This window comes from Littorina saxatilis, linkage group LG1 (genome assembly GCF_037325665.1).
Source record: "Littorina saxatilis isolate snail1 linkage group LG1, US_GU_Lsax_2.0, whole genome shotgun sequence".
Taxonomy (NCBI): domain Eukaryota; kingdom Metazoa; phylum Mollusca; class Gastropoda; order Littorinimorpha; family Littorinidae; genus Littorina; species Littorina saxatilis.
In genome coordinates this window covers 81,956,771-81,980,553 of record NC_090245.1, presented here as the reverse complement: position 1 = coordinate 81,980,553, position 23,783 = coordinate 81,956,771, and the positions used below count along the sequence as shown (strand labels likewise).

General features: G+C 44.8%; 1 protein-coding gene across 1 annotated transcript in view; it reads left to right on the top strand.

The window, feature by feature from the left end:
- The window catches only part of LOC138981475 (probable E3 ubiquitin-protein ligase HERC1), a 108,822-nt gene that overhangs the window by 70,038 nt on the left and 15,001 nt on the right, over positions 1–23,783 (top strand). Inside the window, exons 69-81 of the mRNA XM_070354404.1 lie at positions 5,196–5,387; positions 6,111–6,249; positions 6,868–7,049; positions 7,690–7,845; positions 11,250–11,475; positions 11,994–12,241; positions 12,903–13,133; positions 13,511–13,677; positions 20,507–20,672; positions 20,856–20,932; positions 21,222–21,393; positions 22,315–22,395; positions 22,731–22,883. Coding sequence (XP_070210505.1) covers positions 5,196–5,387; positions 6,111–6,249; positions 6,868–7,049; positions 7,690–7,845; positions 11,250–11,475; positions 11,994–12,241; positions 12,903–13,133; positions 13,511–13,677; positions 20,507–20,672; positions 20,856–20,932; positions 21,222–21,393; positions 22,315–22,395; positions 22,731–22,883 — 2,190 coding nt within the window. The remainder of the gene's footprint in view (positions 1–5,195; positions 5,388–6,110; positions 6,250–6,867; positions 7,050–7,689; positions 7,846–11,249; positions 11,476–11,993; positions 12,242–12,902; positions 13,134–13,510; positions 13,678–20,506; positions 20,673–20,855; positions 20,933–21,221; positions 21,394–22,314; positions 22,396–22,730; positions 22,884–23,783) is intronic.

Here is a 23,783-nt window from a genome sequence, read left to right as displayed (position 1 = left end):
TCTCTTAAACTGTGTTTGGGGTGAGCACTTTAGCAAACTTTTGTCGTTTTATTGCTTGACACAGGTCGTTTTGTTGACTTTGATTTTTTTGCACGCTTTCGTCCGTCATGTCGGACAGCGGTAAAAAGAAGAATTCTAAGCAGGTTTCAGAGCCTTCTCCGGCTAAGAAGCCTTCTCGTAAATCTAAAGGTTCTTCCAGTCAGGCGGTAGTCAAAAGTTCTAGACCCTTCGTCTAAACATTCGTTTAATGTCACGATTGTCTTGCCAAAGTCTACCCCCATGCCGGCTCTGCCCTCAGAAATTGTACCGGTTGAACTTGTCAGCGCGCCTTTATGCACATTCCGTGCATGCTCGCAGGTCTGCGTTTCTCACGGGGTCCAGGATTCAGGACAAGGTTACGATTGAATCGCTCAAGTCTTCTCCTTTTGTTGAGGGTGCGTTGCTGGGGCAGCCGTCCCTTGATGCTCTCCGTAAGGAGACGCAGGACGCCAGAGCCATGGCCATAGCGCAGATAGCTCACTATGGTCTTACGCACCAAAACAAGAGTCCGGGCCCGCCTAAGACTCGGGCTTCTTCAGCCAGTAGGGGTAAGGCGCAGCGCCAAGGTCCTTCTTCTCGTGGCAGGGGTGGTGGTGCCCCTTATCCGAAGAAGGGTCCTTCGTTCGGTAAATCTCGGGGGTCGGGGCGCAAGCCCCACCCCCAATGATGCGCCCCCGAACCTCTCGTTCTCACAGCCCCCACCCCTTTGGTGGCGGGTGGTCCCTCCCGAGCCCTACTAAGCTAGTTACGGTCAGTAAACCGCCAGTGGATCGTGGGAATCGTGCGTTCGGGGTTCAGGCTGCTCTAGGTAGACGGCAAGGCGCCATTAACCAGAGTACCCCCCTCCTTTCAGTTCCCCAGGAAACAGGAGGCACAGTCAGCCATTCAGGGCGAGATCTCGTCCCTTCTGATGAAAGAGACCATCGAGGAGGTTCTAGATCACAATTCCCCGGGCTTCTATGGGAGAATTTTTGTGGTCCCCAAAGCCTCCGGCGCATGGTGCCCGGTCTTAGACCTGTCTCCCCTGAACAAATACCTAAGAGTCATAAAGTTTACTATGGAGACTCCGGCATCCGTCAGGGACACACTCAGACAGGGAGACTGGGTGACGTCGATCGATCTGACAGACACGTATTTTCACATACTCATACACCCTTCAGATAGGAAGTGGCTGAGGTTTCTGTGGGGAGAACAAGTGTACCATTTCAGGGCTCTCCCGTTCGGGTTATCCCTGGCCCCGTGGATCTTTACGATGGTTGTGCGCCAGCTTTGTGCACTGGTCAGGCAGAAAGGGGTGCGCTTACGGGCGTATCTCGACGATTGGCTCATCCTTCATCAGGATTTGGATTTGTGCAAAGCTCATACCCAGTTGGTTCTGAGTCAGGCTTTGGAACTGGGGTTTTCAGTAAACCAGGTGAAGTCAGAGCTCACACCTTCACAAGTGTTTACGTACCTCGGCATGAGTTTCAACACGGTAGATTGGTCGGTCCGCCCTGCCCAGAGGAGGGTGGACAAGCTACAGGCTCTGGTGAGATCTCTGACCCCTCGGAAGAAAGCGTCCGTGCGTGTTCTAGCTTCCCTTCTCGGGCAGATGGAGTCTATGGCCTCTCTTGTTCCCCAAGGCAGGGTCCACAAACGACAATTTCAGGCTGCCCTGAACTTGGTGTGGAAGCCCTCAGTTCAAGGCTGGCAGACAGTAGTCTTGTTAGAAAACTGGTTTCTGCACACAACGAGGCCGTGGCTCCTCCCCTGGATTTCACAGGGATTTCCTATCCCTCTTCCCCCACCAGATGAGGATCTGTTTACAGATGCTTCCATGGAGGGCTGGGGTGCTCACCTTTCTTTCCACACTGCGTCAAGTCTGTGGAATACGACGCAAAGCAGCTGGCACATCAATGCGTTGGAGCTAGAGGCTGTTTTTCTGGGTCTCCAGTCTTTTCTGTCTCTGGCCACGGACAAGCATGTTCGGGTATATACATACACACCGACAACACTACGGTAGCGGCCTATATCAACAGACAGGGCGGGTCTCGGTCCCACACTCTGTCAGTCAGGGCTTGTCAGATTCTGATTTGGTGCAGTCGGCATCGCATTACGTTGTCAGCGAAGTACCTCCCTGGCAGTCTCAATGTCTCAGTCGCTCGTCCAGTGTCATTCACACAGAGTGGACTCTGACTTACCAAGCGCTTCAGCGTCTGTGGTTACGGGTCAACAAACCCATGGTCGACTTGTTTGCGACCAGATTTTCTCGCAGGCTGCCGGTGTTTGTTTCTCTGTTTCCGGATCCAGAAGCCTGGAAAGTGAATGCGCTAGAGATAGACTGGTCGGGCCTGGTGGCCTTAGCGTTCCCACCTTTCCAGCTATTGAGCAAGGTGCTGAGAAAGGCGGAGTCAGAACAGCCATATCTGGTGTTGGTAGCCCCCTTGTGGCCCAGCCAACACTGGTTTCCCGATCTTGTGCGTCTCGCGGACGGTCCTCCCATTCCTCTAGACTTAAGAAAGGGAGAGTTAGTTCAGCCAAGATCGGGGGTTCATCACGAGAACCTTCAATCGCTCAGGCTTCACGGCTGGATACTGTCAGGGTCTCTCTTCGCCGCTCAGGTGCCTCAGATTCCACCTTAGATTTTGTACAAAAGGCTCACAGGGAGTCCACTGGTTCGGTGTACTCCTCCCACTGGTCTGCGTGGGTTAAGTGGTGTTCGGAGAACAGCGTTAATCCTACTTCTCCCCGTTCTATGCAGGTTGCTAACCATCTTTCCTGGTTAGCTGCTCAGGGCAGATCTCCCTCTTCTCTTCGGGTTCGGAGATCGGCCATCTCGTCTACTTTAAGACAATTAGGCCATTGTATTAACCTTAGTGGTGTCATTGCTAGCGTCCTCAAGGGCGCGTCGATAGGTTTCACGAGATCAAAATCTCCCTTACCTGCTTGGGATCTTTTCTTGGTTCTTAAGTTTCTTAGTTCCCAGGATTTTGAGCCTTTGCATACGGCAAGTTTGCCTAACTTGACTCGCAAGACTTTGTTATTGATTTTGCTAGCCACTGCTCGGAGAGGCAGTGAAGTACATGCTCTTTCAGGTCTCCCTAAAGACATTTCTTTCGAAAGTAATGGTTCTGTTACCTTGAGATTTAGACCTGAATTTCTTGCTAAAAATCAAAAGCCTGGTCAAGCCTCTCCCATCATTCGGATTTCTCCCTTGGGCCGGATTCTTGCTCCCGGAGACCCGGACATAGTTAACTGTCCCGTTAGGGCTCTCAGCAGTTACTTAGCTCGTACAGCACCCATCAGGTCTAGGGAACAAAAGTTGCTTTTCATTTCCCTTAACACGGTACGGAGTAAGGACGTGTTGAGGGTCACCTTGGCCAGATGAGTCTACGCTGGTTAAGCAAGCGTACGACTGGTGGCAAAGACAGGGGGGAGGGGGACATTTGGTTCTCCCTCTAACGTCTGCGAGAACACATGAAGCCAGAGCATGGGCGTCTTCGCAAGCCGTTCTTCGTTCAGGAAGGCTTGCTGAAGTCCTCGACTCTGCAAACTGGAGATCTCAGGATGTGTTCATCAGTTACTACCTGAGGGACGTCGCCAGCACGCGTCAGGATGGCAGTAACTCCTTACCAGCTCTAGTAGCGGTGGGCCAAGTCTTACCTGCCTCTTAAAGTGAGTGTTTTCCCTCCACCTAAATTAGCAATCTGCTATATGTGAGTTAGGATAAGATATGTAATTTAATCGAAAATTTCAGTAATAAATTTTCATTTGATTAATATACTTACCAAACTCACATAGTTAATTCCCTCCCACCTTCCCCGCTAGTAGGGTTGTTCTAAAAAAAAAGAAGGAAGGATTTTTTCTCCGTTTTCGTGTGAATGATACAAGATGGCGGCACGAGTAAGAAGTCAGCCTCGGTCTGACTTTGTCCTGTTTATGGGTCAAGGTAGTTCTTTTTTTAGAATTGACTCCCTTGTTACCACGGTGATGCGTGGCAGCGTCCTAGCACTAGACTGAAGTAAATTGCTATATGTGAGTTGGGTAAGTATATTAATCAAATGAAAATTTATTACTGAAATTTTCGAATACTGGTACATGTTACCTGCTACCTGCTATTCAGACTTGGTCGTGTGACAGATGTTTTCTTCCACACGAGATTACGTTGATTGTCTAACGAAGCCGTCTCGGTATGTGTGAATGACGTCAGAGTCATCGTCACAGTCTGTATCTTTTGAAGCATCGCATTTTTCATGACGTCTTTCTGTGTCTACATGCACGGAATGTGTGTTCTTTTCGTGATCTTTGTCATGTCTGTTCATAACTCTGTCCTTCTAGATTCATACCAACAGGCCTCGTGAGCGAGCCACTTTCCAAGGGCAGCTAAATTCGCGTATGGAAACAGTACTGTCATCTGGGATGCCGTTTTCAGTATTCTCAGCGTTGAAGAATTTGTAAAGAGAAGAAACAATAACAGCAAGAGAAATGAAAGTTGTGTGTGCATTTTTGGGCTTTTGGAAGGACGATTTCGAGTTTGAATCCGTTCTTGCACATGCTCCAAAGCGTGTAACATACAATCTTGCACACGGTTGCTTTAGTAGTGGCAAAGAAGGAAAGCGTGTGACATAGTAATATGTTTAGTTTTAGAACAGATGAAATGTACATTAATGATAAACATGCAGGGATGGCCAAATCGTCCGCCCGATCGCCAGGGGCGAGTATAAAATCTGCCAGGCTAGTAGAAACTGCCTGGTAACTCGCCCGGCTGGCCAATTAACATTCTGGTCAAATGCAACACTTTTGGTTGTAATACCGAGTTTTAAAGCTATATAAACACTGCAGATCAACTGTGGTATGTACCGGGCCAGCGAAATTTCTGCCCGGCTAGTGACTTTCTTGAAGTTACTCGCCCTGCTGGCGAGTTAACATTTTGAGATTTGGCCATCCCTGAACATGTGATTCTTGCAGAGCCAATAAGAGGAAGGTACTAGCTTCATGTGAGAGAACAAGGGTGCAACTTTAATTGAATAATACTTCTGTAATTCCCGTTCCTTTTTTTCCCCTGCCTCTTTTTCAGATAAAATGTCATTTTAAATTAAACGTTTGAGCTTATCCCAGCTTGACAGCAAGATTTGTTATTGATGTTCACTCTAAGGACTGAATTTGTGTGTTACCAGGACAACATCAGATGGGACCTGACGATGGACTGTCAGATCATGACGTGGGCCGTGCAACACCCAGAGGACTGGCAGGTCGGAGGTCGCGGTGAGACCTTCGTGTGGGGCAGCGGCCGTCACGGTCAGATGTGCGAGGCGGGACGCGTAGCCATGAAACCCACCAAGGTCCCCTCGCTGTCGTCTTGCCAGCAGGTACAGTCTTTCACAGAAAACATCAACATTGTTTCATATGTTTGTTGGTGATTACAGTGGAACCCCCCCCCCCCATTTAGACCCTCCCCCTTTTTAAGACTTTGCTTTTTCAGATTTTAACCTCAACAAAGTTACCTCCATCTTAAAACTCCCTCCTTTTTAAGACCTGATTTTCCCAGAATTTTGGAGGTTGTAAATGGGATGTTCAACTGTATGATGTAAGTGAAATCTTAGGCAGGCCGTGTGCATCTCAGATATACTCAGCGCCTCAGTTGTTCTGATCATGATGTTGATCAAGTCTCATGTGGGCAGGCAGGATTTCTAATCTGTGCTTAAGGCCACAGCAGTTGATCTAGTAGATAAATACAGGTGCTCTGACTGTATGGAGATCAAACCGGCTACAAATTGTGGTTGGTAAATGCCTACCTTGTATGTAAAAAGTACAGTGAAACCAAGAGTAAAGCAAAAAGAGGAAAGGGAGAACAATAAGTACTGTTGTGCTACAACAGGTGGTTTTGCCTTGGGGAAAGCAGAAGTATTTTCTCTAAATATTTTTTGTCATACATGCAGGTGTGTGTGTGTGTGTGTGTGTGTGCGCGCGCGCCTGTGTGTGTGTGCGCGTGTGTATGTGTATGCGTTTTTATGCAGATGATGCCTGACCACATGTTGAATTCTCTTTCAAAAAGCCTATAACAGCATGCATACGCTCACAATATTCCACAGGTGATCTGTGGCCAGAACTGCACCTTCCTGATCCAAGCCAGCGGCAGTCTCATGGCCTGCGGAGAGGGCAGCTATGGCCGCCTGGGGCAGGGGAACTCTGACGACGTGCATGCTCCCACCATCATCACCAGTCTGCAAGGTACACTGTCTTTTTGTTTGACGCATTTGAATGGTGGGGGTAAAAACGGTCATACACGTACAAATCCACTCATGCAAAAGCATGAGTGAACGGGGGAGTTTCAGCCCATGAACGAAGAAGAAGTTTGACGCAGACTGCATTTGAGTTTTCTGTCTCGCTTCACGTGCTCAGCTTTTTGACTCACCTGAGTGGGGGATCTTAAAAAGGGGGTTCTACTCTTATACATCAGACCAACTGCTGAGTCATATAAACATTTGCTTTTCTTGTTATCTTTTCTCTTTAAACTAATGTAACAAAACAAATCAGATGGGTGCTTGTCCTCTGAAACATGTGATGCTCACTGCCTAGTACATCGCTGACAGTATGTTTTTTTAGTTGATTCATTGGCAGTTTTTGATGAGTTGGCAAAAGTATCATTGAACACAAAGTTTTGTGCGAGCATGCATATTCAACAACCGTGCTCAGTTTTGTTGCTTCTTTTTGCTTTTGAGGCATTTTCAGTCTGTGAAAGGGTCAGCACCATTTTCCTGTGTGTGCAATTTTCCCCAGGTCAAATGCATACTTTATGCAGCAATTAATGTGCATATCCTGACATGGAAATGTATTTTTTCTCTCCAGGTTTTGTGATCACGCAAGTAGCTACCTCCACAGGGTCAGACGGCCACACGCTGGCTCTGACGGAGAGTGGGGAGGTGTTCAGCTGGGGGGACGGGGACTACGGCAAACTGGGTCACGGCAACTGCTACCGTCAGAAACGACCCAAGCAGATTGAGGCCCTGCAAGGGGAGGAGGTCATTCAGGTTAGATACACCTTCACAAATTACTTCGGATTGAAATTTGCTCATTAATCAATTTTTTGCCGGAGTATTTTTATTGCAGTGGTTTCCTGAGCTGCATCTAATTTTCCTCTAAACCAGGCACGGATTTCTGATTTAAGCTAAGCCTGACATCTTCCTGGATCTGAGCTGTTGATAACCACTCACCATTCTTTATGTTTACATAAATTCTAGAATGATTGGTGACTGTCGACCTATCAGACGTCCAGTATCTTTTACTGATTTATTTACGTCTGTTTTCAGGCTGTGCCTATTGTTATGATAACAGACACAGTGAGAGATTACCCACTTACCCTTACGTTTATATTATCCAACTAGCTCGGCACACACATTTGGAAACCTTGTCTCCAGTAATGAATTAGGCAATGTTAAATTTGATATACAGTGGTACCTTCGATGTGAGGCCCCTCTGATGAGTGGACACCTGCCATGGAAGGACACCACCTGAAGTCTATCATCTTGACCAAAATATACTTGTCATGACAGGCCACCTGCAATATGGGGACACTTTTAACTGTTCCAAAGTGTCCTTTCATCACAGGTACCACTGTACAGAAACCTAGCCTGAACCACACACCATGAACAGCTATGTATCTGTGTTCAGGTTGCAGTGGGCTTCAAGCACAGTGCCGTGGTGACGGCTGATGGCAAGCTGTACACGTTCGGCAACGGTGACTACGGTCGTCTGGGTCACGGGTCCACAGCCATCAAGAAAGTGCCTGAGAGAGTCCTCAACTTGGAGCATCACCAGATTGGCTATGTAAGTCATTTGGTTCAGTATGAATTGGATTATAGGCAATGTAAGTCATTTGGTTCAGTATGAATTGGATTATAGGCAATGTAAGTCATTTGGTTCAGTATGAATTGGATTATAGGCAATGTAAGTCATTTGGTTCAGTATGAATTGGATTATAGGCAATGTAAGTCATTTGGTTCAGTATAAATTGGATTATAGGCAATGTAAGTCATTTGGTTCAGTATAAATTGGATTTTAGGCAATGTAAGTCATTTGGTTCAGTATGAATTGGATTTTAGGCAATGTAAGTCATTTGGTTCAGTATGAATTGGATTTTAGGCAATGTAAGTCATTTGGTTCAGTATAAATTGGATTATAGGCAATGTAAGTCATTTGGTTCAGTATAAATTGGATTTTAGGCAATGTAAGTCATTTGGTTCAGTATAAATTGGATTTTAGGCAATGTAAGTCATTTGGTTCAGTATAAATTGGATTTTAGGCAATGTAAGTCATTTGGTTCAGTATGAATTGGATTATAGGCAATGTAAGTCATTTGGTTCAGTATGAATTGGATTATAGGCAATGTAAGTCATTTGGTTCAGTATGAATTGGATTATAGGCAATGTAAGTCATTTGGTTCAGTATGAATTGGATTATAGGCAATGTAAGTCATTTGGTTCAGTATGAATTGGATTATAGGCAATGTAAGTCATTTGGTTCAGTATGAATTGGATTATAGGCAATGTAAGCCATTTGGTTCAGTATGAATTGGATTATAGGCAATGTAAGCCATTTGGTTCAGAATGAATTGGATTATAGGCAATGTAAGCCATTTGGTTCAGTATGAATTGGATTATAGGCAATGTAAGTCATTTGGTTCAGAATGAATTGGATTATAGGCAATGTAAGTCATTTGGTTCAGAATGAATTGGATTATAGGCAATGTAAGTCATTTGGTTCAGTATGAATTGGATTATAGGCTATGTAAGTCATTTGGTTCAGAATGAATTGGATTATAGGCAATGTAAGTCATTTGGTTCAGTATGAATTGGATTATAGGCAATGTAAGTCATTTGGTTCAGAATGAATTGGATTATAGGCAATGTAAGTCATTTGGTTCAGTATGAATTGGATTATAGGCAATGTAAGTCATTTGGTTCAGAATGAATTGGATTATAGGCAATGTAAGTCATTTGGTTCAGTATGAATTGGATTATAGGCAATGTAAGTCATTTGGTTCAGAATGAATTGGATTATAGGCAATGTAAGTCATTTGGTTCAGAATGAATTGGATTATAGGCAATGTAAGTCATTTGGTTCAGTATGAATTGGATTATAGGCAATGTAAGTCATTTGGTTCAGTATGAATTGGATTATAGGCAATGTAAGTCATTTGGTTCAGTATGAATTGGATTATAGGCAATGTAAGTCATTTGGTTCAGTATGAATTGGATTATAGGCAATGTAAGTCATTTGGTTCAGAATGAATTGGATTATAGGCAATGTAAGTCATTTGGTTCAGAATGAATTGGATTATAGGCAATGTAAGTCATTTGGTTCAGAATGAATTGGATTATAGGCAATGTAAGTCATTTGGTTCAGTATGAATTGGATTATAGGCAATGTAAGTCATTTGGTTCAGAATGAATTGGATTATAGGCAATGTAAGCCATTTGGTTCAGAATGAATTGGATTATAGGCAATGTAAGTCATTTGGTTCAGTATGAATTGGATTATAGGCAATGTAAGTCATTTGGTTCAGAATGAATTGGATTATAGGCAATGTAAGCCATTTGGTTCAGTATGAATTGGATTATAGGCAATGTAAGTCATTTGGTTCAGTATGAATTGGATTATAGGCAATGTAAGTCATTTGGTTCAGTATGAATTGGATTATAGGCAATGTAAGTCATTTGGTTCAGTATGAATTGGATTATAGGCAATGTAAGCCATTTGGTTCAGTATGAATTGGATTATAGGCTATGTAAGTCATTTGGTTCAGTATGAATTGGATTATAGGCAATGTAAGTCATTTGGTTCAGTATGAATTGGATTATAGGCAATGTAAGTCATTTGGTTCAGTATGAATTGGATTATAGGCAATGTAAGTCATTTGGTTCAGTATGAATTGGATTATAGGCAATGTAAGTCATTTGGTTCAGTATGAATTGGATTATAGGCAATGTAAGTCATTTGGTTCAGTATGAATTGGATTATAGGCAATGTAAGTCATTTGGTTCAGTATGAATTGGATTATAGGCAATGTAAGTCATTTGGTTCAGTATGAATTGGATTATAGGCAATGTAAGTCATTTGAGAATCATAATCAAATGAGGCAGAAGGCTGTTGTAAGATCTGAGAAACAAAGGGACGTAAGCGCTCTCAATGCATACATCAAGTGTAAGTGAGAGTTATGCAGAATTGATCTCCAGGCACCTGAGAGAATAACATTAACAAGCGTTGAAATGACCAAGCTTGAAAGGTTAAATTTGCTTGTTCATTTCAATGCTTGGTATTCTCTCAGGTGCCAGAGAATTGGTTCTGCATCACTCTCACTTATTCTTGTTGGACATTTAGAGGGCTTATGGCCCTTTGTTTCTCACATGTAAGTTATTTGGTTCAGCATGAATTAGATTACAAGTGCATGATGTGCATGCGGTAGTCGCTTTATTATACTTCCACAAGTTGTTTTTATGATGCTTACAGTTCAGGTTTCTTTGACATTGATCAATTTTGAAATAAATACGGTTGACGATGAAGAAAAATTAAAACATTATTTGGAAGCCTTGGGTTTTTATTTTTTTGTCCAGTTTATTTTTTGTTTTTTTATAATATCTAATTTATCCTAATCTGCTTCGAGAAAAGAAACAAAGCTGAGAAGTAGTAGCAGTGATCCTTTTGCAGTCTGGCTATCTTGTTCATTTGTTGTTGTGGTTTTTGCTCATGTTCAGTCACTCAGACTGGTGGAAAAAAGTCTTATCAGCCTCATCCCATGTGTCTTGTAATGTTAAGACCCCCCATTTTAAGACTTCCTCCCTTTTAAGACCCTGTTTTCTCAGACTTTCTATTCAGAACCTGTGTAAATGTACCCCCTTTTTAAGACTCCCTCCTTTTTAAGACCTGGTTTTGTCAGATTTTTTTTAGGTCCACTGTAGTCTACATGCATACCTGTGTTTGTACAGGTTGCTTGTGGGCTCAACCACACTATCTGTGTGTCTTCCGACGGTTCCACTGTAGTCTACATGCATACCTGTGTTTGTACAGGTTGCTTGTGGGCTCAACCACACTATCTGTGTGTCTTCCGATGGTTCCACTGTAGTCTACATGCATACCTGTGTTTGTACAGGTTGCTTGTGGGCTCAACCACACTATCTGTGTGTCTTCTGACGGTTCCACTGTAGTCTACATGCATACCTGTGTTTGTACAGGTTGCTTGTGGGCTCAACCACACTATCTGTGTGTCTTCCGACGGTTCCACTGTGTGGGCCTTTGGCGATGGGGATTATGGAAAACTTGGTCTGGGCAACACTACGCCAAAGTCCGTTCCCACTCGCATCGACTCCCTGCGTGGCAGACAGATCAAGAAGATTGAGTGTGGAACGCAGTTTACTTTGGCCCTGACACGTGACGGCCGTGTGCTGTCTTGGGGACAGGGTGAGTTATGTGGAGTGATGAAGATGTTACCTGTATTTTATTGTTTTGGTTGAAGGCTTTTGTGTCAGTTTTGCTTTTAGTGTTATATCTGAGTTGTTGTCAGTTAAGTTTACCAGGCTTTTTGTTTCATGCTTTTAATTTAAGATCAGATCAGTGTTCAGAGGCTGTGCAGGTTGTGCAGGTTTAGTAATTTTTGTTGCAGTTGTATACTTGTCTTGCAGATTAACATTTTGCAGTTGTATACTTGTCTTGCAGATCAACATTTTGCAGTCAGTTATGCTCAGGGGTTACCACGAAAGGGTGTTTATCATCCCTCAGACACCAGTTCATGATTGATATCAGAACAAAGTTATCCCTCATGTACAAATTATCACTCTTAAGTACACATTGAATCTCTCATACAAAGTTTTACGATCCTTGCAGAGTGATGGAGGTATCCCGTCATATCGTACACTATAGTATCGCTCTCATACAATCTGAATTGAATCTCGCACAAAGTCTTACGTTCATCCTTGCAGAGCGACTGATCGGCCAGCCTGACCAGCAGTCTCACAACCACCTCAAGCCCCAGGAGATTCCGGAACTCTCTGCCTACCTCATTGAGGACATCAACGTGGGTCCGGAACACTGTCTGGCTCTGGGCAGCGGAGGAGAGGTGTGGGGGTGGGGCCACAACGCTGACGGACAGCTGGGCCTGGGACACATGAACTCCCCCGTAAAGGAGCCCACACGAGTGCTGGCGCTCGAGGGGGTCAACGTTCGCCAGGTTGGGGATAATATCTTACTGTTATTTTCTTTTAGATTTGGTATTGTTTGGGCTCGAGGGGGTCAACGTTCGCCAGGTGGGGGATAATATCTTACTGTTATTTTCTTTTAGATTTGGTATTGTTTGGGCTTGTTTGTCGGTCTGTTCAATCAGTTGCTAGTTTGTGCTTAAAACTACAATACAATATAATACAAATACAATACAATAACTTTATTAATCTCTAAAAGAGAAATTGCATTGCTGAGATTTTGTGTCCGTAATAAAACATACATAAAACATTCAAAAATAAACATTTGTTCTTTGTCATTCATACATAGCCCAGCATTCATGTTTTTTGTTATCTGGCTTATCTTGTCTTGACTTGATTGCTAGACTAAGATGAATTATTGATGTAGTTTTTTTACATTTAGATGCATGCAGTACAGAATGATGCATCTTACGTTGACATTTGAGCTTCAATATTTCTTTGAGATCTCACTCACTTTGTTCACTGTGATAGAGAACAATGGTGCTGTCTTTCACAGAAAGTCGCGTTTCTTTGTATTTTGTGTGTGTATATTGCCACAAAGATAGTAGCACTAGTACAGTGGAACCCCCGCTGTTTGAATAGTATACTGTATGAAGTTTTTCAGTTGGTAAAAGTATACTCCTCTGTATTCAGATATCAGCTGGTCGTACCCACTGCGCTGCCTGGACCACTCCGCCCCCTCCTGTTCGCATCCCCGGGACCCCCCTCCCCCTGCAGCTGGGGACTCCCACAACAGTGCCACCCCAGTTTTCCGCCCTGCAGGACCCCCCGCTTGACCTTGTGAGGGGACGCTTGACCGTCCTGCATCACTTCTCTGACCTTATCTACTCCTCATGGAGGCTGCTCAATCTTTTGCCCAAAAAGGTGAGTATCAGGGCGCGAGTGGGAGAGCTAGCTTCCACACCTGGTCTTCTTTCTTGAAACTGTTTGTACAGAGTGTTTGCTATCTCCATCCAAGTCTTCTGGGCTGAGTTGCACAAAGCGAAACTGGGGGCCACCCGAATAGGTGGTATGCAGCCGCGGGGTCGGATTGGTCCCACCCAGTTTTGCTTTGTGCACTTCGGCCCTATAGCTACCTGACTAATCTTACGAATCCTAAGCTAAGGAGGTCAAGAGGAGTGAACATTCTTCTCCTCATTTTGCTTTTTTAATCCTTTCTGGGATCATTATGTTGCAGAGGCTTCCGTGAATCTCCTATTCAGTGTATTGTTTTCATTATTTTCTTCTGAATTATGCAACAGGATCGGTGTGGGACGGAGTGTGGCATACCAGGGCTGATAGAGGGTCCGCTACGCAACCTGCTGTCTCCCCGCGTCTACACCTTGCCCATGGTGCGCTCCATCGGCAAGACCATGGTGCAGGGCAAGAACTGTGGGCCTCAGATCACAGTACAGAGACTGTCCACCAGGTGGGTACATGTTGTGATCACACAGACCATGGTGCAGGCCTCAGATCACAGTACAGAGACTGTCCACCAGGTGGGTACATGTCGTGATCACACAGACCATGGTGCAGGCCTCAGATCACAGTACAGAGACTGTCCACCAGGTGGGTACTTGTGATCACACAGACCATGGTGCAGGCCTCAGATCACAGTACAGAGACTGTCCACCAGGTGGTTACATGTTGTGATCACACAGACCATGGTGCAGGCCTCAGATCACAGTACAGAGACTGTCCACCAGGTGGGTACATGTCGTGATCACACAGACCATGGTGCAGGCCTCAGATCACAGTACAGAGACTGTCCACCAGGTGGGTACTTGTGATCACACAGACCATGGTGCAGGCCTCAGATCACAGTACAGAGACTGTCCACCAGGTGGGTACATGTGATCACACAGATCATGATGCAGGGCAAGAACTGTGGGCCTCAGATCACTACAGAGACTGTCCACCAGGTGGGTACATGTAGTGATCACACAGACCATGGTGCAGGGCAAGAACTGTGGGCCTCAGATCACTGAACAGAGACTGTCCACCAGGTGGGTACATTAAGCATAGTTTGTTTGGCATCTGAAGACAGTTCAAGCTGTGTTCTGGTTCTGTGGACGTGGACGTGGATGTGTCCAATAGGAATGTACAGTTTGAGTGCTGGTAACACGAACATAAACTGATATTAGTCCTACTGGTCAATGCTTTGTCATTTTCCCCAAAACATATAGTGTGGTAACTGGACTGTTAGACCTGCTTTAACTTCAACTGCCATAAACAAGGAACTTGTTTCTGAAGACAGCAGTCTTTGGGTTTGCTGCCTCATGCAATTTGTTAGATAGCTGGTGAAAGCACAGGTTGTGTCTGCAACATTAAATTACATATTCTTACGCAACTCACATAGATAGCATTAACTTCAGTTAAAGTGCTAGGACACTGAACTACGCTTCACCCCAAAGGGGAAGCAACCCCCTAAAAAAGAACGGCATTGACCTATAACCCAAGCTATACAAGAGTCGAGGTCATACCGTCACGTGACCTATCACGCGTGACTCGACCGCCGCCTATGTTAGAAACTCACTCCTACTTCAGCCACCAAGTAGCTCGGACGCTTTTCACACTACGCTGCAGGCTTTTAGCCTACTGTCTTCTGGACAGTGTTTCACCCCGTCTACAGGTCCCTGCTTCTCATGCACAAGTTTGGGTGAGCTCGTTCTAATTTATTTGCTTTTGCTTGCGTTTCTTTCTTTCTCCGTTGTTCGGTCTGATTGTTGTTTATCAATATCATAACTCAGACTGGTTTTTGTCAGCAATGGCTGACAAGGAGAATTAGAAACCACAGACTAGTCAGTAGCTGCTGAGGTTTCTCCTTTTACGTTTCGCATTAAGAGAAAGGCAAAGGCACTACCATTTCCGTTCTTGACCCAGCTTCTCTAACTTTTGCGTCTGTTAAATAACCTTGTATGGTTGAAAACGACGTTAAACAACATATAAAGAAGAAAGAAAGAATGTCTGTTAAATTTTGGACCCTATGAATCCAATCATGCCAGTGCTGAAGCAGGTTAAATTTAGGTTACTTCAGCCAAGGCAAACGCAGTGGGAAAGAGATTACTTGTGTTAAAGATAGTTTGCTTCCCTTTTTGAGATGTTTTCGACCCAAATGTATAACATGTTGCCATTCGTCGAGTTTGCGCTCGCTCCCGGCGGGAGTGGGCGACGCAGTTTGTTGTCACGCATCGAGGTTCCGCCTTCATGCACAGTCTCTTCGGCTGACGTGCACGCAGAGGAGTGTGTTTACTTCATACGAGGAGCGTTCACGCTCTACAGGTTAGTCAGGTTCACCGGTAGCCAGGTTCTCTGGTGAAAGTGTTCCAGTTGGGCCGGAACTAGTAGCCCCCCCGCCGCGGCTGGGGGGTGAAAGTTTGACTTTCCCGGAGGCTATCGCTCTTTTTTAAGAGGCGGAACTCACGGGGGGTCAACACCGGACAACAAGTTGGGCCGGAACTAGTAGCTCCCCCGCTGAGGCTGGGGAGTGAAAGTTCGACTCTCCCGGAGGCTATCGCTCTTTTTAAGAGGCGGAACTCACGGGGGGTCGACACCGGACAACGAGACAGATGTACTCACGGGCAGACTTTTATGTCTCGGTGAATGTGTACATGTCTCAACTTCCTCCTTTTGGGCAGGAAGCTGCTTTCGGGCAGGCTTTGCACGGTTCTTCCGTTTTGCAATCAGCCTCGCCTGTGGTGGATCGTTTTAGTGACGCAGCTTGTCACAGCGAATTTCACGGTCCAGCCTCAGCAGATTCGGAGTTCGACGATTCTCACTCAGTTTCTGAGGAGGAAGTTGATGTCAAGTTGTCACTCAAACTTTAACCAGCTATGGTTACTGCAGCTCAGGTGTCTGCCAAGTACTTCGCTGAAGGGGTGACAGCTATGGCAAGCTCTGCGGCACCACCACCCTCAGTGGTGGGTGATTTCCGCCCTGCTTTAACGGAAGTTCAGGGATATCGTTTTGCGAGTCTCCTTCTGTTGCTTACGAACTTTCCAAGGTGCTGGCTAGAACTTCGGGTTCTGAGAATAGCTTGCCTGTGGATACTGTGCCTTTACTGGCTGCACACGGTCAGGTTCCCGATGCTGCTCAGCCATGGTTTGCCTCAGACCAGTTACGGAAGCGAGCACTTCGTTTCATTCACGCAAGTTTGCTCTCTCCCGTCGTCATCACAGTCTTATTGAGACTTACGCTTTGCCGAGTGCACCGCTTCCGGTCACTCCGGAGTCGGCTAATCTCAGAGAGGATGTCTATCGTCTGGACAAAACTTGTGCTTACTCTGAAGGCGCATTACTTGGTTTGGATGAGACGGGAAGATACTCGTTGGAACTTGCGTCTCTTTCAGAGACACTTCTTCGATCTCTTTCGCGGTCGGTCGCGGGGTCGTTGAATCCTTTCGATTTTCGAAACGACTCTAGCGTGAAAGACGTCCTCATACTCCTGGCCTCTTTGGCTAAGGTTTCAGCCGGACAAATGTCAGTCGCGGCACGGTTGTACGCACATGCGGTTTACACACGCAGGGACGCTTTCTTGTCTGGCTCTAGAATTTGAACTTGTGGAAGTTTTCTCATATGTTTCTCCTTTTCTATCACTTCCTTTGTGGGCAGCGATGCGGCGTTGCTTTCGCTTGCGTCACCCGCTCAAGTAACGCTTCACTCGCTGAGCGATATCCGTAGGCCTAGGTTACACCAAGCCTAAGAACTTAGTTTATTCTTTTCTTCGTACTACGGAACCGCTTCCGGTTGCACCGTACTTGTCGATCATACATCTTAAACAATGATCTCCTGGCTGTGGAAGATCGTGGCCGCACTTCTTTCTATTATCGTCTTGGTACAAGACTTTGATTCGTTCTTTCCCTTGTGCGGTTTCGTACTCACGGGATGCCTTTGTGTTCTGTCGGCACACATATTCAAAGGGTTTAGCTTCGCTGTTCGTCTGGGAAAAGGCCTCGGCCGACAGTATTGTTCTGTCGGTGAGACTTAAATCTCTTCCTTGCTCGAGGGTTTTTCTTTGCGAATCCTCCTCTTTGCACGCGGGCTCTCTTAACAGAGAGAATCTCACAGCAAAAGGAAAAGCCCACGGCAGGCCTCGGCTTTTCTTATCAGAGAAAAGCGCTAAGCTGGCCTTTCTCAGCTTTGGTTTATTATCTTCTTCTCGGAGTGGCACGGTGCCAAAAGTTAATACCCACCACTTTATCTCCTCGAGGCGATTTAGCGGTAGGGTTCAGTGGGCAAACAATAGCACGCTTTCTTGCATACTCTTGGCACTTGTCAACTGGAGTATTAGCGTTCGGCCACTCTTCTCTCTGCCTCTGTGTTTTCCCACAGCGGCTGGAGGGGCGATTAGAACTCTCACTTTATTGAGGGAGGCACTGGGGCCCTTCCTGTTGGGTCACTTATATAGATCGTGCCTATGTTTACTTCCACCTTCGGATATACAAAGTAGATCGGAAGTGGCTACTTTTTATTTAATTCAGATCTTCGGGGCTCTGGTTTCGTTTTCTAAGCAATCAAATGAAGAGCCGGAACATGTTAGTGTCTTTTCTTGACTGGTTCACAGACACAACCAATCTTTGGATTCTCACACCACTGCTCATACAGGGCGTTCCCGTTGGTTCTCTCTCCACCAGGGAAGCAGTTTGGTCTCTTGTGGAATTCTTTCCCCTTGTCAGGGGATAACATGTGTTGATTCAATCAGACAACACCACAGTGGTCTTTTATCTCAATAAGCAGGGGGTGGCATCTCGCTCCCTATCACTGCCACAGCGAGCATGCGAGGTTTTGATGTGGCTTTTACCACCACGAAATCTTATTAGCAGGGAGGTACCTTTCTGAGAGGCTCTAGGTCTTGGCAGACTCTAGTCAGCCGGCCAGGAATGTCCACTTGGTTTGGACTCTATCTCGCTACACGCTTCTACTCCTTCTGGTGAATTTGGAGAAGCCGCTGGTAGAAGTTTTGCCTCTCGGTACTATCACCTTCTGCTAAATGTTCGTCTCCCCGTTCCCGGATAATACTCTCAATTTTACTTTGAGCGGCCTGTGGGTCGCACATTATGGGCCCACTCAAGCTTGGTTGCCAGTCCTTTAGGCTGGCAAGAGGGCGCCGTTTTTGTTTTTTTACACTCGAGCCACACGGGTGTCTACTGTACGGGAATCATTGAGAGGCTCAGGGGCTTCTGCCTCAACTCTGGATTTGGTCTAGAGATTTCATAGGGGTTCAGCGTCTTCGTTTTGTGTCACTTTGACTGGCTTGGAACAATTGGCGTACTATTAACGGGAAGAACTCCACTTCTCTCCGTTCAATGCGGGTGGCGAACCACCTATCCTGGCTTTCCGAATTTTCTCCCACGTCTCTGAATTAAGACTTTATGCGATATCAGTTGCACTGACACAGCTAGGTCGCAAAATTTTTTTCACTTGGGTTCTTTTTAGCCAGCGTGATTAAGGGAACCTCCCTTTGGTTTGCTGAAAGCAAATCGCCAGTCCAGGCTTGGGATTCGCTCCCAGTTTCGGAGTTTTTGAGTTCGGATTGTTTAATCCTTGACAAATTAGCCTTGTTATTCTAAATACGGGAAGCCGTCATACTTACTCTAGTAGCTTCTGAGAGAAGTGCGAGTAAGTGCATTTTCTGTCTGGTTTTTGCTTTAGACATCTCTTTGGAGAAAGACTGATCTATAGCGCTTAGGTTTAATTCAAAATTTCTGACAAATAAGCAGAAACAGGAGTAACCAGATCCGATAATACAATTCTACCAATTTGCAATATTTTGGCTCTGCTAGAGCCATATTTAACCAATTGTACATTTCGAGTTTAAATATATTTCTGACTCGCTTGACTAGTGGCCCCCTTCATCCCCTCCTTCCTCGTCCTGATATGGCTCTGCGTAGTCGGCTGGACGTTAAGCAACAAATAAACAAACAAACTGATCTGTTTAGATCACCAGAACAAAGGCTTTTGTTTATTTCCATCAACACTTCTAGAGGCAATGATTTAGTGAAGTCAACTTTTAGCTAAATGGACTGCCACATTGATTAGGCATGCCTACAGTGGTGGCAGGGAAAAGGGGGGGGGGGGGGGGGCAGTCAGTCCTCCCTTTTCAGGCAGCACGTGCTCAAGAGGTCAGAGTGTATAGGCCTCTTCTTTATCTGTTCTCAAGTCTGAGAGACTTACATAAGTCATGAATGCAGCTTATTGACCGTTCAAGGACGTAGTCATGAGTTTTCTATCGGCGGGGTATTTTAAGTACCCGCTGTTTTAATACACATCTACTAGACATCTTCTGCAGAAGATGTCTTTTTATGTGTTCCTGGGAACGTATCTGGTGCTCGGCAGAACAGTAATTTCGGTTTGCCAGCTATTGTAGCTACAGGCCAGATACTTGCAAGATGTTAACTATGAGTTCATTTGCCCACCACCTAAATTAGCAATCTGCTATCTATGTGAGTTGCGTAAGAATATGTAATTTAATATAAAATTTCAAAAATAAATTTTGATTTAATTAATATACTTACCAACTCACATATTGGATTCCCTCCCAGCCTGCCCCGCAAATTTTTTAAGGGGTTATATGTTTCAATGCGGAATGAGTTTCACCGGTATACATCCTGCGCAGGCGCAGTACACCGGTAGTGTAAATAATCACCAAGGACCATGCCTTATATGGCATACGGTTTTTGTTTCAGAGTTATTTCCCCACGTTGCCATGTAAGAGTGCTTCCATGTCTTATCACAAAACGAAGTTATTGCTTAGGGTTTCCCTAAAAATGAACAGATCACTTCAGTAGGAGTGAGTTTCTAACATAGGCGGCGGTCGAGTCACGCGTGATAGGTCACGTGACGGTATGACCTCGACTCTTGTATAGCTTGGGTTATAGGTCAATGCCGTTCTTTTTTAGGGGGTTGCTTCCCCTTTGGGGTGAAGCGTAGTTCAGTGTCCTAGCACTTTAACTGAAGTTAATGCTATCTATGTGAGTTGGTAAGTATATTAATTAAATCAAAATTTATTTTTGAAATTTTATATTCAAGACACTGCCATGTGTTACAAATACTGTCGACATATGGTATGGCAGTGTGTGTGTGTGTGTGTGTGTGTGTGTGTGCATTTGTCATTCATTCCATCTTTTATTTAGTCTGTCTCCCAGTTTGCCTGTGCCTAATGCGTGTGTGTGTGTGCGCATTTGTCATTCATTCCATCTTTTATTTAGTCTGTCTCCCAGTTTGCCTGTGCCTAATGTGTGTGTGTGTGTGTATGTGCAGAGGCAAGAAGTGCAAGCCAGTGTACCTGCAGATAGCCCAGCAGGTGGTGCAGCTCAAGGCAGAAGACCTGCGTCTGCCGTCGCGCGCCTGGAAGGTGAAACTGGTGGGGGAGGGGGCTGATGATGCTGGCGGTGTCTTTGACGACACCATCACAGAAATGTGCCAGGTCAGTGTTGCTGAGCTTGTATTCACTTTGTCTTTTTTTTTTCTTTTTTTTTTTAAAGTTGTCTTGGATTCTTGCTGAACATCCTTATGATGGAATAAATTATACTTCTTTTTTGCCCAAGACTTGAATTTTAAGATTAATTTTGAAATGATGTTTGGTAACTTTTTTCTGCTTGTCTTTCAGGAACTGGAGTCTGGTGTGGTTCCACTGTTAACCCCGACACCCAATGCAAAGAATGAATCTGGCAACAACAGAGACAGGTAAATTAAACCCACTGTGCAAGAAATTACATTTCTTGATCCTGAAGTTTGCAAGGACACCTGACTATTGTTTTCAAGATTCTGTTTTTGAATGAGATCTACTTATGAGAACTTAAACATAGAGCTGTTTTTTTTTTTTTTACATCAATTTGAATTTTGTGCTGTGATTATACTGTGTGCGTGTGTGTGTGTGTGTGCGCGTGTTTGTGTTTTGTTTTCTTTCTGTTCATGCATCTATTACATGTTCCATGACAAAGGTGACCCCTTTTCCTATTTTCTGACATTTCAGATTTCTGCTAAACCCAGGCCTGGTCGGCGAGTCGAACGCACCGCTGTGGAAGTTCTTGGGCATCCTGTTTGGTGTGGCCATCCGCACCAAGAAGCCCCTCGACCTTCACCTTGCCCCCTGCATCTGGAAACTGGTCGCTGGCATGGAGCTCAAGGTGGAGGACCTGGAGGAGGTCAGTGTCAAGGATGACTGTAGGCATGAGTGTGTGTGTATGTGTGTGTGTGTGGGGGGGGTGTGGGTGTGTGTGTGTGTGTGTGTGTGTGTGTGTGTGTGTGCACGCTGTTGCTATTGTACATCGCCGAGAGCTCTGATGAGAAGGGGCGATTAATAAGTGTTCCTCATTATTATTATTATTATTATGAGGGTTTGGACATTTCATCAGTCAGTATACGATCTTCAGAAATAACTCTGTTGGGTTTATATGTGTTGTGAAAGAGTGAATACTCTTGGTTTTATTGAGGCAAAGTCTCCAACATGACATTACCGGTCACTGGCGAGGGGTGTGTCTGAAACACGTGGACAAGGAGCACGTGTAGAAAGCTTGCCTCACTAAAAGCAAGAGTATTCACTCTTTCACAAGCCATACAAACCTGGCAGAGTTATTTCCTGAGTTTGTCTATTCTGTAACCTTAAATTCTGAATATTCCGACATGGGTCTGATTTTTTAATTATTTCATGTTTCAAAGTCAGGAGTGTGTGTCTTATGGTGTGACTTAAACATTGATGCAATAGTGAGGCATGTACATGGACACACCTTTTTCACGAGATTATGCAGTGAATTCCAGGTTTAGAAAAAGTCCAGAAATGTTAAAATGCACGTCCATTCCTATTGTGTTGTTGATTACGTTCAGATCAAGGGGTAGAAGTATCTAGCCATAACACTCCTCGAAGTTAAAAATCAATGGTAATGATAAAAGAGTTTGTACTCTAGCTATGAAGAACAGACAAAAAGAAAGTGTTCTGCAGTAGAATTATTCTCTCCTCTGGACAGATTATAAATTGAAATGTGAGATTATTCATTCACTTTTGTAGAGATTAGGAGTTTTGTGTGCAGCCAGATGATGGTAGGTAATACTGTTTCTTTGTTACACAGGTGGACCACATCTACATTCAGAGTCTGCGAGGAATCAAAGACCTGCATGAAAACGGCATCAATGAGACCAACTTTCATGAGGTTTGTAGCCAGTAGATTTTGTCATTTCTCTTGAAACATCTTCAGCGTTCAAAGAATTATTATGTGTATGGTGCGGGTGGATCTTTGTGAGAGAGAGAGAGAGAGAGAGAGAGAGAGAGAGAGAGAGAGAGAGAGAGAGAGAGAGAGAGAGTTTAAGTGTGTGAACATGATTTACACATGTCAGTGAGCTAACACTTTTACACAGCAGCGTCATATCCACAGAGAGGGAACCCTGCAGTCCCTTGTTGATTGCAGTCTAGTTCAAACCGTTTACTCTGTATTTCTATGGCCAAGTTCTGACCCCTCTAACTCTCTGCATGAAATTTGTGCTACAGTTCATTCCAATTGACTGCTTCGAGGGGCAGTCATCAGCAGGCCTGATGGTGCAGGTGGTGGCAGGGGGGAAGAACATCCCCCTCCACTTTCACAACCGTCTGCTCTACGTCGACACCGTCCTCAACTACCGTCTGCACGAGTGGGACAAACTGGTGGGTGGCTTTTTTAAAAATTGTAAATTGATACAGTGGAAGCCCCTTTAACACTTTCTACCCCACCTTTGTTGACCAAGTTTTTTTTAGCCGAGACCAGCTGTGCTGCAGCAGGTCACTCAGAATTGTAGTAACTGTGTGGTTACTGTGTATGAACACGCTGGAATGCTGGCGTTAGATGGACGTTACAGGAAGCGACTGAAGCTAACAGTCTGAGCGGATATATCCGTACCTGGTCAGATAGAGCCATATGAGTGGGTACGGATAAATCCGTACCTGGGAGACAATGAGTTAAGACATAAAAAATCAGAGACAGTTAGGTATTAAAAAGGAGGAAGTCTTAAAAATGGAGGTGACTTTACAGAGGTTATGAACAGAAAGTCTGAAAGATGAAAAGAGGGATGGTTTTAAATGGGGGTTCTTTAAAAGGGAGTGGGAACTACACGGTACTCCAAGAAGAAATTCTTTGGCAGTTTGTTGTGTGTGGACAGTGTATTTGTATGGTTGCATATCAAATGCATGAACCAGGAAGAACTTCTGATAAACAAGTTCACATGAAATTGGTTAGTTACAGAGAGTAGAAAAACCATGACACATATCTCTAAATTTGAATTACAAAAAAGTACATGTTGACGCAATCCTCGGATGATAGATAGCTATAACTACATCAGTTTCTGAACTATAATGGTGAGAGTGTGTTTTGCTTGGCCACATCTTAGAGTATGCTCGCTCAATGCCCATGTGCCTGCCTGTCTTTGTTGGTGTGTCTGCCATGTGTTAACCCGTTTAGCTGTGTGTGTCAGTTGTCTCCTTTTCCTGTGTCTGTCTTTGTATCTGTATCTAAAGCCATGTTTATGTACCTTAGTGTGAAGGTGTCTACCAATTTATTCGCCGTAGTTA